The sequence below is a fragment of the Hippocampus zosterae genome, chromosome 10 (assembly GCF_025434085.1).
Source record: "Hippocampus zosterae strain Florida chromosome 10, ASM2543408v3, whole genome shotgun sequence".
NCBI classification, from domain to species: Eukaryota; Metazoa; Chordata; class Actinopteri; order Syngnathiformes; family Syngnathidae; genus Hippocampus; species Hippocampus zosterae.
This window is the reverse complement of record NC_067460.1, coordinates 16743800-16760091: the sequence shown is the minus strand read 5'-3', so window position 1 is coordinate 16760091 and position 16292 is coordinate 16743800. Positions and strand designations below refer to the sequence as shown.

Genomic DNA, 16292 nt, shown 5'->3' with positions numbered 1-16292 from the left:
GAAGGGACCTCCACCTGCCCCTCCTGTGACGGGAACAGCGGCGGCTGGTAGCCGTAGGCAGACATGAACGGTGACCGGCCGGTTGCGGAGGAGACGAGGGTGTTGTGCGCATACTCCACCCATGGCAAGTGGTCGACCCATGATGCGGGACGGTGGAGACACACACAGCGGAGGGCCGCCCCCAGATCCTGGTTGGCGCGCTCCGCCTGTCCGTTAGACTGGGGGTGGTAGCCGGAGGTCAGGCTGGCAGTGGCTCCGAGGGACCGGCAGAACCGCTTCCAGACGCGAGACACGAACTGGGGCCCCCGATCAGACACAATGTCCGTCGGAATGCCGTGGAGGCGGAAAACGTGTTCGACCAGGAGGTCGGCGGTCTCCAGCGCCGACGGTAACCTGGACAAGGGCACAAAATGAGCCGCCTTGGAGAAGCGGTCCACGATCGTGAGCACGACCGTACGGCCCCGGGAGGGGGGAAGGCCCGTGACGAAGTCCAGAGCGATGTGGGACCAGGGGCGTGGCGGAACGGGCAACGGTTGGAGCAATCCCGCCGGAGGTTGACGGGAAGACTTGCCGCAAGCGCAGGAGGTGCAGGCCCTGACGAACTCCGTCACGTCGCTCCGGAGCTCCGGCCACCAGAACCGCTGGGAGACGAGTTGCACCGTCCGGCTCACCCCCGGATGGCATGCCACCTTGGATCCATGCCCCCACTGCAGGACCTCCGAGCGCAGGGACGGAGGCACGAACAGTCTCCCCGCCGGACACCCCGCCGGCACCTGAACCCCCTCCAGGGCAGTCTGGATCCGCTGCTCAACCTCCCACTGGACGACCCCCACGATGCACTGAGCTGGGAGGATGGTTTCCGGGGGCCGGTCCCCTCCCGTGGGGTCGTGGAGACGGGAGAGGGCGTCGGGCTTGGTGTTCTTCGACCCGGGGGAGTAGGTGAGAATAAAGTCGAACCTGGTGAGAAACAAGGCCCACCGGGCCTGACGGGGGTTTAGTCTTTTGGCGGTACGGAGGTAAGCAAGGTTCTTGTGGTCGGTGTAAACGGTAAAAGGTTCCTTTGCCCCCTCGAGCCAGTGCCGCCACTCCTGCAAGGCGGAGACAACAGCTAACAGTTCGCGGTTGCCCACGTCGTAGTTGGATTCGGCCGCTGTGAGCCGACGAGAGAAGAAGGCGCAGGGGTGCAGCTTCTGGTCGATGGGCGAGCGTTGAGACAGCACCGCCCCCACCCCTGAATCCGAGGCGTCCACCTCTACAATAAAGGGAAGATCAGGGTCAGGATGTTGAAGTACAGGGGGACTGGTAAAAGCCGCCTTTAAGTCTGTGAACGCAGCGTCCGCGGTGGAATCCCACTTGAACGGGGTCTTAATAGACGTCAGGCGGGTCAAGGGGAGCGCCTTCTGGCTATAGGCCCGGATAAACCGTCTATAGAAATTGGCAAACCCCAGGAAACGCTGCAGTTCTTTACGATTAGTGGGAACCGGCCAGTTCGTGACTGCCTGTGTCTTGATGGGGTCTGCTCGTAACCTACCCCGCTCAATGATAAACCCCAGAAAGGAGATTACGGGAACATGGAATTCACACTTCTCTGCCTTGACGAAGAGCCGGTTTTCTAATAGGCGCTGTAGCACCCGCCTAACATGTTGCTTGTGCTCCTGTAACGACCGGGAGAAAATCAATATATCGTCCAAGTAGACAAAACAGAAGATGTTGATCATGTCTCTTAGCAAGTCATTTATGAGGTTTTGAAAGACGGCAGGAGCGTTAGTGAGACCGAAAGGCATCACTAAGTACTCAAAATGGCCTAGAGGGGTCTTGAAAGCGGTCTTCCATTCATCTCCCTCTCTGATACGGACCAAGTGATAAGCGCTGCGCAAATCTAACTTGGAGAAAATGGTGGCGGATTGCAATGGGGCGAAGGCGGAATCTAACAAAGGTAGTGGGTATTTATTCTTTATGGTTATCTCGTTTAACCCACGATAGTCGACGCAGGGTCGCAGGGACTTGTCCTTCTTTCCCACGAAAAAAAACCCCGCCCCTAACGGTGAACGCGAAGGTCTAATGAGACCTGCGGCGAGCGAGCTGTTAATGTACTCCGTCAACGCCTCGCGTTCAGGCCGAGACACCTGATACAGCCTCGAGGTCGGCAACGGAGCGCCCGCCTGCAGGTCTATTGCGCAATCATAGGGGCGGTGTGGAGGTAAGGAGCGCGCGCGGTCCTCGCTAAAAGCCCCCTTGAGGTCCCGATAGCAATCCGGCACTCCGTCAAGGCAGATATCCTCGGGGGGTGTGACGCGTTTATACCCCCCGACGGCTGACTGTAAACAGTGCTGATAACAGTACGGACTCCAACTATCTATTGCTGGGCGCGCCCAGGAAATTACGGGGTTGTGTGCCCTAAGCCAGGGTAACCCAAGGATAATAGGAGCGTTGCGGGACCGCATTACCAGAAAACGCCGATGCTCGACATGGTTACCCGAAAGTTGCAGTTTCAATGGCTCCGTTCTGTGCGTAACGACCGCCAGGAGACGCCCATCGAGATCGCGAACCCGCTTTCTATCAATAAGCTCCTCCAAGAAACAACCCAACTCGGAGGCGAGCTCGGTGTCCATCAGACAATCGTCTGCTCCTGAGTCTACCAGGGCCCGAACCCGCCTCGACCGGGAGTCACCAAATATCTCCCCCTCAAGTTCCAGTCTGTTGGGGTGTCCCGATCGCGCGTCGGCTTGTCTAGGCTCGGGGGTTAACGCGCGGGATCGTGACTCACAGTACTCGGGATAGACGTGAAAAGATGATCCCGGAAGACTGGTTGTGGCGTGAGGAGAGGTTTGGGTGTTGTCTCTGGTCGTACGACGGCTGGCACGGCGACTTCCTTCCTCTCCGCCAACGTCCTTGCCACCCAGCTGCATAGGTTCCGCCGCGGGTGCCGTCTCCCGGAATACTCCCCGATGTTCCTCACGATGTGGAGAGTGTCGATACGGGAAACGATTTCCCCCACGCTCCCGGCCCCGCTCCCTCAAGCGATTGTCCATGAGGAGAGCGAGGTCAATCAGCTCCTCCAGGTCGGTGCTGTGGTCGCGGGTCGCCAGCTCGTCCTTGAGCTGAGAGTTCAGGCCGCGTCGAAACAGTCCACACAATGCTCGATCACCGTATCCGCTCTGTGCTGCCAGAATCCGGAACTCGATCGAGTAGTCGGCGACCGATCGTCTTCCCTGGTGGAGGGCAAGTAGCCGACCCTCTGCCTCTCGGCCCCGCACGGGATGGTGGAACACCCGGCGAAAGGCTGTCACGAATTCAGGGAACGATGATCGGAGACTCGGCTTGGATTCGCTGGTCGCAATCGCCCATGACGCCGCCGGACCTGTTAACAAACTCATGATATAGGCCACTTTGGCAGCATCATTAGCGTAGGCAGACGGCTGTTGGTCGAATACGAGTGAGCACTGGTGAAGGAAGTGACCACACTGCCCGTGCTCACCCCCATAGCGAGGGGGGTGTGGAAGCGATGGTTCCCTCGACATAATGGTGTGAGAGGGGAACGCTTCCGGGGTGGCTGGATGGCCCCCGGAGGAATGGGGTCTCCGTTCCTCCACCCGTGTTAGACGAGGCTCGTAATCGTCGAGCCGATGAGCCAGCATGGAGACCGCGCCTCGGAGTTCCGAAATGGCTTGGCCCTGCTGACTCATCTGTTGCTCTTGTCGTGCAAGAGCGGACAATATTTTTTCGACATCTGCGGGATCCATGGTGGCCGGAGAATTCTGTCACGTTCTGTCCGAAGCGATAGCTATCGCTTCGTGCAGAACAAATGAAATAAAGGTTGGATCCCCGGAGAACAGACAACGAAAAAATCTTGTCAACGAAAAAGTGTCTTTAATGACAAAAGAACAGAAAGAGCCCGACAGGGAAAAACGGTAACACAAAACGCTGGTCAAATAAGGACCAGGAAATAACAAGAAGGGTACTCTAACAGAAAACGCTCGCGGAAAACAACACGACGCGAGGAGGACCTGAATTTGGCGGAGATAAGAGCAATACAACAACTAGGAGCAAAACGCGAATAACGGCCGTAAGGCAAAAAGGCAACGGGTCAATTGACAATAGCGAGATCGAGCGCGGGTGCAATATGGCACGGCATGGAATTCTCCGGCAGTGAGATGACTGCCGGAGTCGCTTGATAAAGGCAGGTGATCAGCCCGAAATTAACAACAGGTGTGCAGTCGGGGAAAAGAAAGCCCGCCCCCTGCAGGCAGGCACGGAACGTGACATCTGCACCTAAAACAGGCATTATTAAAGCCACTGTAAACTGTCATAAAGCAAGCCTAACACCAAGACTGGATCTTTTTTTTTTTTTCTCATTGAAACGGAATGTACAGACGTCATTTGAGACAGGAACTCTTACATAAGTGCCAATGTTCAGCCAATTACAGGGTCCTTTTAAATTACAAACCATCACCTTTGCACTCCAGGTCAAAGACGACAAAAGTACTAAAAGAATAAATTCGGTTTATTCAGTGCATTTTCAATAAGCATTCAATTTTCTACATTCCTGCAGTAATATGCTAAAAAGAACAGCAATTTTGGACCTGCATGGTCAAAACAGGTCAAAGCAGAGCAGAAGCAACATTAAGAAAGAGAAGCTAGTGGGCGTAATAGGCCCACCTCCACTATATTCTGTCCTTGTGTCACTCAGCTGCCTCTGCTGACTAGATGCAAGATGGCAGCGCTTCATGTTTCCAGCAGTGTCCCACACCAGCAGCTCAGCCTCGACCGAGCAACAGCTGGAAGTATAGCGCACCCACAGGGGCCCCGATGAGCCCAGCTCCCAGTCGGACACGTTCAAAGGGGCGTCTCGCACCTCTAATGTGACCTTGTGCTGGACATGTTGGTCAGGATGAGCCTCACCCAGTTTACCTCCTGTGACCGGTGGGAATAAAGTTAAAGTCCCTTGTCCCTTGTGTAGTTGGAGAGCGGCCAGGCCGGAACGGCCGCTGTCCGACACAGCCAGTGACACACTCCAGGTGGACTCATTGCAAGCTGGGGAACAGGAGGACTGCAGTCGTGTGGCCGAGCATGATGGAGGAGATGTGTCTGAGTCCTGAAAGGGAGATTAGATCCAACACATCGAGGATGGTCTAAAAAACATCCTCGGGGCCATTTGAAGCATTTATGCCTTTATCACATCTCCCGTTGGCGCCATATGCATTATCGCCTCTTAATCCTGGTTCACACAGCCGCATAATTAGGGGCAGCCTAAAACGCTATGTAAAAGTGTAACGTGGCTCCATGTCAGACAATTATGACCAATCATTATCAAAACTCACATGCTCACTGTAATTTTGCCCACTTCAACCTCTGAAAATATTAAAATAATCATTATTTTGCATTTTACGGGCATTATGTCCTTTCTTCGCTCCGGAGAAAAAGCTGAACGTGGCATAATGTTAGAAAACTACAACCGATCGCACCAAAATTCATGTGCACATCTCCACCTATGCCCACACCGTCTGAAATTATCAATATTTTCGCATCCAAAAGATTAGATAATACTCACAGGTGGAACCACTGTCAAGTAGGCCACCGCGTAGTTTGTGTCTGCAGAGTTGAGAGCGTACACTGAGAGTGTCAGCGTAACTGTCGCTCCGGCCTGAGCTGAGGCAGGTGTGTGAAGGCCCACCTGACTGTGGAAAGGTTTGTGGCTAGCAACATGGAACCTGATGGGAAGAATAACAAATTGCTCTGAAGTCGGCTTTTATACACCCATCCATTTTCTTAACCGCTTATCCTCGTGAGGGTCATGGGCGTGCTGGAGCCTATCCCGTATTATGTGGCAGGATGACCAGCGACGGAACAGAGACCGTATCCAACTAAAACAATTTCTTTAGCGCACTGATATGTATCATGCAGTTTTAAATTTCCCAAACGCATAATTTTCTTGATCAAAGTGATCATTTTTTTGTCACTTTATAGGCTCCAGACCGCCCCCCCATAGTTAATAGATGAATAGTTAATGATATTATGTAACGACACTGATCATGTTCATAATTTATCACAATAATTTGGAAAACGTGAAATGTAATACGGGATATTTTTATTTCTGTAGATCTTCTGCAACATTCCTAGAAAATCACCATGTTCCATCACCGGTGAGCTACTTTTACAACAAGCCTGCGGGCTACTAATGTAATGCCTGTGGGATTACCTGTTGCCCATGTCACCATGTTGGTGACCCCTGGTCAAGGGGAGGTTACCTGTGAGGTCCTTTCGTGTGGAGATATCCAGAATCATCCTCAGCTGTCAGACTGAACAGTCTGTCCGGGCCGTGGTTGAGGATGTTGAAATCCACAGTGGTGCTGTGACCAGGTACCAGAGCGGGTGTGGAAAGGACCTAAAGAGAGAGAAAAAGGAGACAGCATGACAAGTTTCAAAGGTCCCATGCCACTCCTATAAACAATTTAAATGTGGAAATAGCCGAGGCTCTTGTTATTTATACGCCGCATCTCAGCATCTTGTGGCAGCATCATGGCTCCTTACTTGCCTGTATCTGAACACGAGTGGGCTGCACCATTTCCGTGGCGACCCTTTCCAGCTTATTTCCCCCGCCGTCTCGGCCCGTGAGGCGGACACAGAAGGGAGCTCTCGGAATTGAGTCCACCCAGCCAATCAGATCTACCGTGGCATAGCTTGACAACACAGAGGAGGAGGAGGAGTTGAGCAAGACCTTCTTCAGGCTTTCCCCTTCTGCTCCTAGCAGCGTCACATGACTGAACGAGACCTCCTTGTCATAAGGAGACAGGCCAGTCACGGCCAGCACAAGGAAAGCAGGGACACCTAAGGAATTAAAGAGCATACCAAAATATGGACTTTAAGTGCTGCAACTCTGTCCTGGCATTTTGACTCCGACTGTTAAAATGAACAATCAATAAAAGACCCTCACCTGACACAGGACTGCCCTCTACTCTGGCTAATCCAGGGTGAGTCTCGTTGGTTACAGTGGCAAAATAATACAGGAAATCCACACTGCTCTCAGCTGAGGGGATACGAAACCAGTCATGTTTGCCACATTTGAACAGGTGTTCACATTATTCTCTTTCAATTCAGTACCTATTATGTTGAATGTGACATGTCCGTCAGCCTGAGCATGCAGGTACCACTGGCCCGGCTGGATAGGAGGCAGAAGACGAACACGGTACAGACCTTTGAAGACCTCGAGAGAAGCCAGAGAGCCTTGCTCACTCAGCAGCGACTGAGTTTGGCCTGGAGGAAAAAAAGGTGTACAACATCTAAGGACTGTCTATGGCAGCGCTTCTCAAACTACCTCACACCAATTACCTCCGAAAGAAGTCCCAGTATTTAGCTCTCCAAGTCCCAACATAAATGACCTACATTAAAATGTACTGTAAGAGCACTTTAGGCCCAAGTCCTCATCAAAAACAAGACTGAGGTTTTATTCCTAAAAACCACATTTTATATTATTTTAACCCACTACATTATGTACAGTCTGAGTATTAAGATTCCACTTAAATAATTACAATGTATTGCACATATGTAAAACACTTAATCTATTAAAAAACCTGACCTAAATAAGTCTTGAAAAACAAAGACTTCTTAAAGATAACATGCAATCGAAATTAAAAGTTAAATATAACTGAACTGTACACATGTAGCGATTCTTTGGTGAATCCCACAAATTCACTTTGAGAATCAATGTCAGTCGCAGGGTCACCAAAGTGTTGCCCAAGGGACCGCATGAGTTGCCCACAGGTCTGTTCTAAAAATAAAAAGCTCACCAGTGATGGGACATTCTTTTAGGAAAGTAAAAGTGATCATTTGATAATGTAAACAGTAGAGGTTTATGGAACAAAAGTTTAGCATATGATATTTATCTCTTTCATAGTCATTGTGAGAAATTATTAATAGATGCATTGTATGTGACGATTCTCCTCTGTGTACCTGAGGGATCGATAAGGATGCAATTGCTCAATAGACCAGTAATGTGTACGGTGACATCATTAACGGCGCTGTCGACCCTGAAAGAGTGCGAGGACATCTGCTCTTGGTCTGTCTCAACATGGAGGAGAGTCACCTGGTGAGGAAGAAATTGAAGTCACTTATCGAAGGGACATGGGAATGTGTTTGCTCCTTTCTGGTTCACATAACATTCATTTTAACACCCGCAGAAAACCAGAGAACAGATCAACTCCACAGAGGAAGATTCAAGCCGAAATTCGAACCCTGAACCCAAACACTGTTGGGCAGACATACTAAGCACCCTACACCATGCAGCCCAAAAGATTCATTGCCCAAATGTGAAGCTGAGAGCACTCCTGGCTATTTTACCTTTTCTGCTGCTGTGTTGTCCTCCACTATCGCTGAGACGCTGTGGATGTCAGAGTTGCTGGTGAATATCGTCAGTCCTCCCGACGAGGACGACAGCGCCGAGTAGAGGGAGAAGCGATCAGCGGTCAAAGGTTCTGCCCTCCTTTTTCTCCTCCTCATTATGCTCTTTATGGTGTAATTAGGGTCCTCTGTTAGGAGAAATGTCACCTGTGAGAACATCCGATTTAGTGTTACCGATGTCCTTGTTGCATTGTTGTTATCATTGTTATTACTTAAATCCAATGCTTTTGAGTTTGCGTGTCTTCCAATAACAAGGAGTTACAAAATGTAGATTTCATGGCTAAATGAAACAGCTAAAATGGTTCGAACAAAGGAAACGAGGTGGACGTTAATGTGTAGCATAGAATCCAGAGCACGGTGTCAAACTCAAGGCCCGGGAGCCAGATCTGGCCCGCCACATCATTTTATGTGGCCCGCAAAAGCAGATCAAACATGCCAACTTCCATGATGCTTTCTAAAATGTCTCCCAAAAATTGTCATTCTTATATAAAATAAAAAATGCAGCATTTTCTTGTTACCAAACCCCTCATGATATAGTCCCCCCTCCCCCCAGAATTGAATCAGTAGTTATTCTCATCATCATCATCATCATCATCATTTATTAGCTATATATGTATACACATAACAGAATTCAACAGGTGCGGACGCATGCATAAATTGCTAGGATCAAACATTACATTACTGGACTAGTCAATGCTTAAAATGCTTAAAACACTCTGTGCTTAAATCTTTGTTCAGAAGACGGACTGCATTCTTGACTTCTTTATATGGTTTCAGTCATAACGGCCCTCCAAGGAAAACGGTAACAAAAATGAGTTTGACACCCTTGGTCCAGAGGGTTCACAGATTGTCTTACTTTGCTCTGTTTGGTAAATGCGAGGGCCTTCACCACGTCAAACAGGTGAGCGTCCTTGGGGGAGGCATCGGTGAACACAAAGATCTCTGAGAGTGGTGGGCTGTGAGTGAGGGCCAACTAGAAATGCGCAACAATTAGTACACACACACACACACACACACATGCACACACACAACACACACACACAAGCATGAACACCTGAATGGCTGTGAAGCACATCTCTGGTTCATCTCCTCCTCCAAGGGCCATCAAGTTCTCCATGTGCTCCATAAACTGGTTCGGGTCATCAGTCTCATACACCGGACCGACTTCTGCACAGAGCAGTGACATGAATCTATGAAAAGTTAGTTACCTTTTATTACAGTTACTGTCATACTGGTTGTCTTCAATAAATAGTTTTACAGTAGTATCCCACCAGATGGTGTTGTTGTTCGCCTGTGGAGCCAACGCAATTTAGAAAACTCTTCAGGCCATTTGCTGCCCGGCCGTACAGAAAGACTAAATTAGTTTCATTTCTTCTGTTTTATTCATTTTGGAATGTCTAATTGTGTTGTGGTCAAAAATGAAGTACTTCAGTTTTATGGATGAATCCTGTTGACAAACAAACAGCAGCCATAAAAACATAACCTCTGTTGAGGACCTATGTAATAAATAATTAGTTTCCAGTAACATTAATAAGGATAAGAATATAGTAGAACTTTAAAAGTTGAACACAATCCTTTGTGACTCTAGTTGACTTCCCCAATTTTGTCAAATTTTAAAACAAATTTCACTTCGGATATGATGTTCATTCATTCATTCATTCATCTTCCGAGCCGCTTGATCCTCACTAGGGTCGCGGGGGGTGCTGGAGCCTCCTATCCCAGCTGTCTTCGGGCAGTAGGCGGGGGACACCCCAAATCGGTTGCCAGCCTATTGCACAGAAACGAACAACCATTCGCACTCACACTCACACCTAGGGACAATTTAGAGTGTCCAATCAGCCTGCCACGCATGTCTTTGGAATGTGGGAGGAAACCGGAGCACCCGGAGAAAACCCACGCAGGCCCGGGGAAAACATGCAAACTCCACACAGGGAGGCCGGAGCTGGAATTGAACCCGGTACCTCTGCACTGTGAAGCCGACGTGCTAACCACTGGACTACCGGGCAGCCCTGGATATGATGTCTTCTACATAATTATGATTTGCCACCTTACCTATATTCACATTTTTTTAAGGAGTTTTTTTTTTTTATGATTCCCTTTCTATTGGTAAGGCCAAAGGGCAGACGGATAACATTTTTACATAATTTTGTTTGAACTTTTAAACCATTTTAGGTCACATGAAAAGTAAGGTACAAAACAACTAAGGGCATTATCCTTGCAGTGCTTCCTCACCAGGGTCATGGAAGGGTATCAGCAAGAAGCTTCCAGGTCGGCAAGAAAGGTCTGCTCGGTTCTGAATGATGGAGTAAGCCCGCATTCGAGCCGCTGTGATTTCCTCAAACATGCTCCCTGTAGTGTCAATGACAAAAACCAGAGCGGGTGCCTGCTTCACGCTGAAAAGCCTGCGGAGGTTGTAGGAGACTTGAGTAAAAAAGAAATAAAATCAAGAAGGATTTCGTCAACCTTATTTAGTTTAAGAGATTTTTTTCCCCCTCTCAAATTCACTTTTTAGTTGTGATATTATTCAAAATATTCAATATTCAAAACCTTTGCAGTAAACAGATGAAAGTACTATATATTCAAGTGCAGTTGCGAAATATTTATTACGAGTACTCACCACTGATTATACATGGTTTAGTATTCTATTTCTGTATTCCCACCTGAGGAAGGTCTTGTGCCCCACTGTGTCCCTGAGATCTCTCAGTACAGTCAGTGTAGCTTCGGAGGCCAGCTTGGCTGCTTCCGCGTGGAGGTAATGATGAGGGGAGAAGAGGGGTGATGTGCTGTCTTTGTTGATGCCTCCTTTGGCCCCCACAGTGCGGCTGCTGTCCAGCATACCTCCGTGACTGCATTTGCCTGACCAACAAGTTACATGTTTGTGTTTCTCCGGGAAAAAAAATCATTTTTCATACCCATATTAATGAAGGCGTGTGGGCTCATCACGTGGTCTATGGGGACTACCCGGTACCCGCAGGCACCACATTGGTCACCCCTAAATAATCAAATTTGTAACAGAGCAACATTGTTGTTTTTTCAGATGGTTAAAGGAGGTGACAATCCAAATTCAATACTTTTTGAGTACCAAAAAATAAAATAAAAATTAGTGTTAGTTTTACTTGCATACCTTTAGGTTTTGGAGGGAAGGTGCTGAAATAGCCAGTTGTGAGCAGCTGTGAGTCCCTCTGTGTACTTGTGAGTCTTGGAAGGAGGTTATTTCGACAGGTGGCGCTAAAGCACTCCATACAGGTGGGTGTGTCACCTGTAGAGAGGACACACATGGACCAACACACTGCAGGGATTGTTTTCCTATGCTTGCCGCCAGTCACTTTTCATGCATTCAGTTCTCTGAGTGGCTTTGAATGTACAAGGAAATGATGAAACTGCACAAATGTTCATTGTTATTTCATTGTTATATACACAATTGTTTGAATTGCAAACACTCGGGGCAGTCCGGTGGTCCACGGGGTTCGAGCATCGATCTCAGAGTGCAGAGGTCGTGCGTTCGATCCCACCTCCGGCCTTCCTGTGTGGAGGTGTGAATGTGAGCGGGGATGGTTGTTCGTCTCTTTGTGCCCTGCAATTGGCTGGCAACTGGTTCAGGGTGTCCCCCGCCTACTGCTCGAAGACGGCTTGGATAGGCTCCAGCACCCCCTCTTGTGAGGATAAAGCGGATCGGAAAATGGATGGATGAAAATACCCTCAGGGCCCAGATAGGGGGGGCCAGGGGTTGTGACACAAAGGTTAGGTGTCACGCCACAATGATCTTCACCACCAGAGGGCGCAATACTATACTACTTTTCTTCATTCGTGTGGTCATGAGCTTATCCCAGCTCTCTTTGGGCAGTAGGCCAGAATCGAACCCACAACTTTGGCACTGTGAGGCAGCCATGCTAAGCAGTCCCCACCGTGCTGCTCACCCCTCAATTAAATACAAAAAAAAATTGCATTACATTGACTTTCTCTCTGGAGATATTTGACAATTAAAGATGTCTCGTAATGCCTTATGTATGCATTTCCTCTAGTCTTTAAGATCTTTTTGTGTCTATTTATCTCTCTCCATCCCCTCTCACTTCCTTTCTGATGACAAATCATCATTCTCATTAGATAGTTCTGGCAAGACTTTTCGTCAACCTGCACTTGAGTGCATTCCAGAAAGACCAACCAAGAGAACCATTGTAAAGACAATGTAGGTAATGTATAAGTCTGCATCACCTTCAGCTACAGGGATGGCTGGCTCCTTTGGCTGTAGCAGGTGGAGGTAAATGGAGCGCTGGCCCATCTCCACCCAGTTACTGTGACTGTAGAAGTCCTTGTGTTCAAAAATATATTAAAACATAAATAATAATAATGTTTTTTTTTAAAAAAAGCATGTCCAATCTTATTTCAATATCTTTTTAGCTGTAGTTCTTGTGTACCTGCAGGGAGTGAAATAGTTGTCCCAAGCTTTGACGAGCACTTTGGTACTCATTGGCCCGCACTGACAGCAGAGTATGAGCCCAGAACTGTCGCAGCATTGCCACTGCACTCTCGACCCGTTCGGAATCAAAGTGGTACACGGGGTCAGACCTAGTGGAGCTCAGAAAGTCCATTTCAGCATTGGAATGAACCACCTCCCCCACAGCCCTCCAGAAGCTTCGTCCCAGTCTGTCCTGAAAAGGAGGCCAAACATAAAAACACAAAAAAGTGTATTTTTTTTCCCTCACCAAATTAAAATGAATGTTCTGTTTCACCTCTTTCTCATCATGGTGACCTTGGTGCTGTTGCAGAGTGTCCAGGGTCACATTAAGGATGGCCTGCTCAGTGATGTACTGGTGTGTGTACGAGTCCCAGGACAGCGTCAATACCCGTGACCAGAAGTTGGGGAGGAAGCATGTGCACGGTGAAGCCAGGAGGAGAAGGTAAGCAAACATGAACCCGTGCGTGCTCCGTTCACTGTCTTGCATTCTTCTTTGTCTTCCTTTTGACATCATGGCTTACATGAAAGGTCTCATCCCACCTGCAAAGGTTTTAAACCATGTTTAGATTCATTTGAATGGTTGTAAGATGGGGCAGCATTTTCTGTGCTGAGGCTGTCGATAATGCACATTTTGCTTAGACGCAGGCATGTCCAAAGTCCGGCCCGGGGGCCAAATCCGGCCCGCGGTCGAATTTCATCCGGCCCTCGGCCCCTGTCATAAAATCAGTGCCGTCTGGCCCGCAGGTTGGGCGCAATGGAACACGTGTTGCATTGACTGAGGTCTCGTAGACTGGTGAGTGATGTTTCATAGAGTACTGCTTCCCTCTAGTGGCTAAATGAGTAATAGCATTCACTAAATTAGTAATAGCATTTAGACACTAGAGGGCATCACTCACGAGTTAACAAGACATCACTCCGTGTTTATATTGACCGATATGTCATATTTCAAATGATCCTTGCAGTTGTGGATATGTGTATTGCTTGTTCATTTCCCTGTTGTTCGAGTCAAAGGTTTTGTGACTATTGAAAAGTCATGGTGATACATTTTATGTTTCAAATCAATCAATTTGCACTCAGGAGACTTCTGTTTAAGAAAAAGTCAAGTAAATAAGCAGTTGCATGTGATATACCTGTTTCAAATGAACCAAAAGAAATTCTTAAGATTGTTGAAATTAAAATAAAAATGGAAATGTGAAACAGACTGGCTTACTAAAATTTGTTGAACAATATCGTTGTTCAATGTAAAGAATGTCAGCCAAGGTCGGCCCCCCGACATTTTACCACATAAAATCTGGCCCCCTTGGCAAAAGGTTTGGACACCCTTAGCTTAGAGCGTGAATAGGGAAATAATTAAATGAACAAAGTATCCAATTGTTTTTCCTTATTTTTTTTAATAAATACTGCATCTTTATATTTATTTGAAGGTGTGATTGATGCTCAGGAACATGTAATCTTCACACAGGAAGGCTTGATCTGGAATCGAACTCTGCACTCGGAGGCTAACCAGTCGCCCACCGAGCCCCCATTGTTCTTTTCATCGTTATTCCAATACAATACTTTTGTTCTTGTGGCTAGTGCTTTCGCAGGGATCAGGCCGAAACAAAGCACGGTTAAACCCCCCCACCACCACCACCTCCACTACCACAACCACCAAAAAGTGCACCCTTAGCACTCCCCACCCTGCCAATATGTTTCAACTGATTAATGTGGACACTCCTTGCACTCCAGAAGCGGAGGAGATTCTAGCTTCATGCAATTAAAACAGTTTCTCCCCCAACAATTCAGTGTATGTCATAAAAGAACAGCAATTTCACTTTGAAATCAAGATCATCACCAATGCTGTTACAAACTTCATTAAAGTTCATAAATTATCAATGCAAATGAAGAAAGAACTTCTCACCCTTCTTGGTGTTTTTCTTCTTGACAGTCTCTTCACTCTTGATGCAGACAATCCCACGGTGAGCACGACCCACGTACGTGCATGTGGCAACAGACTTTCACCACAAAGCGACAGTTTCCACGACAAGCATTTGTACAAAATGTACACTTATCTGTATGGCTGCTCCCCAGCTCGAACGTACAAATAAAATGTAGATATGGTCCCAAAAGGTACGTTTTAGGACTCACATGAGAATTTGGTTGATACTCTGTGGTCATGAGCGTGTTTCTTGGGACTTTTAGTCATAGCCCGCCTTTGGCCCTGTGTACCCCTCCTTGAACCCCCCCCCCCCCCCCCAGCTCCCCCATTAACGCATGGTGCATTGATTCCCCACAATAGGGCCGCATATATTACCATCCATAGACCTTCCCTAACTGCCCCCTCTGATCCTCTATTACTCTCCCCCTTTTTTCTCCTCACCACGGTTGATCACAATTACAAACAACACAGTAGTACCTTCCTGTCTCCTTGTTTGCCGTCACTTTTAATGGCCGTTGCTCACAATTACCATCACATAGTTGGATCCAGTGTCAGGAAAAAAAAATCCCACAATCATTTGTCCATTTTTTTCACTTGTTTCAATTGTGGAGGCACTGGTGTTGTAATGATTCACTTAGCAGACATTTTGCACATCTTGCATGATGTCAATACCCTTGCATTACTATAGTGATTAGAAAAAATATTGATGCAGCATCAAAATCATAGCAGTTAAGGGCATGCAGTTATATTCCCAACTCTGCCGTGCTTGATGTTGGGTAGCGGAAAAAGCTTGGGTCCATGCATGACATTGACGGGTAAACTGAGACCGCCTTGCACCCATGAATGTATGTCCGAGTGTGACCCCCCACGCCCACCTACTTATACACACACACACACACACACACAATGGTGATGCGTGTGCTTTAAAATATTTTTAAAATAATGTTTTGTTTTTAAACAATTGTGGCGTTTGCATGTTCTCCCCATGCCTACGTAGGTTTTCTCCAGGTACTCCCGTTTCTTCTCACATTTCAAAAACACGCATGGTAAATTAATGGAACACTGTAGATGTGGTTGTGAGTGCAGATGGTTTTTCGTCTATGTGTGTGCCCTGTGATTTGTTGGCAACCAGTTCAGGGTGTACCCCGCCTACTGCCTGAAAACAACTGGGATAGGCTCCAAGATTGGAATGTGTGCTGGTCGCCATGGCCACCTCTGGTTACCACGCAGCTCTGTCCCTGCCCTGCAGAATGTCCAAAAGAAGACTTGGATACATGATTTCATCACAAATTGAGCAGACAAAAGTTTCTTTTTTGGGTGTTGTGTGTGTGATTCCAAAGTTCCCTTATGAGTGGATCGTTCACCGCAAACTGAGCAGGCATCTCCAGTGCAGTGCATATCAAGGAGATCATATAAATCAGGCATGTCCAAAGTCCGGCCCGGGGGCCAAATCCGGCTCGCGGTCGAATTTAATCCGGCCCTCGGCCCCTGTCACAAAATCAGTGCCGTCTGGCCCGCAGG

The 16292-nt window shown here is 47.9% G+C and overlaps 1 protein-coding gene across 1 annotated transcript; it reads right to left on the bottom strand.

The window, feature by feature from the left end:
• Positions 1–4486: 4486 nt before the first annotated feature.
• Positions 4487–15049, bottom strand: vwa7 (von Willebrand factor A domain containing 7). Its single transcript, XM_052078093.1, has 17 exons — positions 14754–15049; positions 13128–13393; positions 12813–13046; positions 12610–12706; positions 11522–11656; positions 11058–11253; positions 10630–10799; positions 9452–9564; positions 9254–9370; positions 8338–8544; positions 7951–8083; positions 7102–7254; positions 6935–7027; positions 6536–6828; positions 6249–6385; positions 5552–5711; positions 4487–5095 (listed from the first exon to the last, which is right to left on the bottom strand). The coding sequence occupies exons 2-17, from the start codon at positions 13365–13367 to the stop codon at positions 4592–4594; spliced, it is 2982 nt and encodes a 993-aa protein (XP_051934053.1). The 5' UTR covers positions 13368–13393; positions 14754–15049; the 3' UTR covers positions 4487–4591.
• Between the last annotated feature and the right edge of the window lie 1243 nt (positions 15050–16292).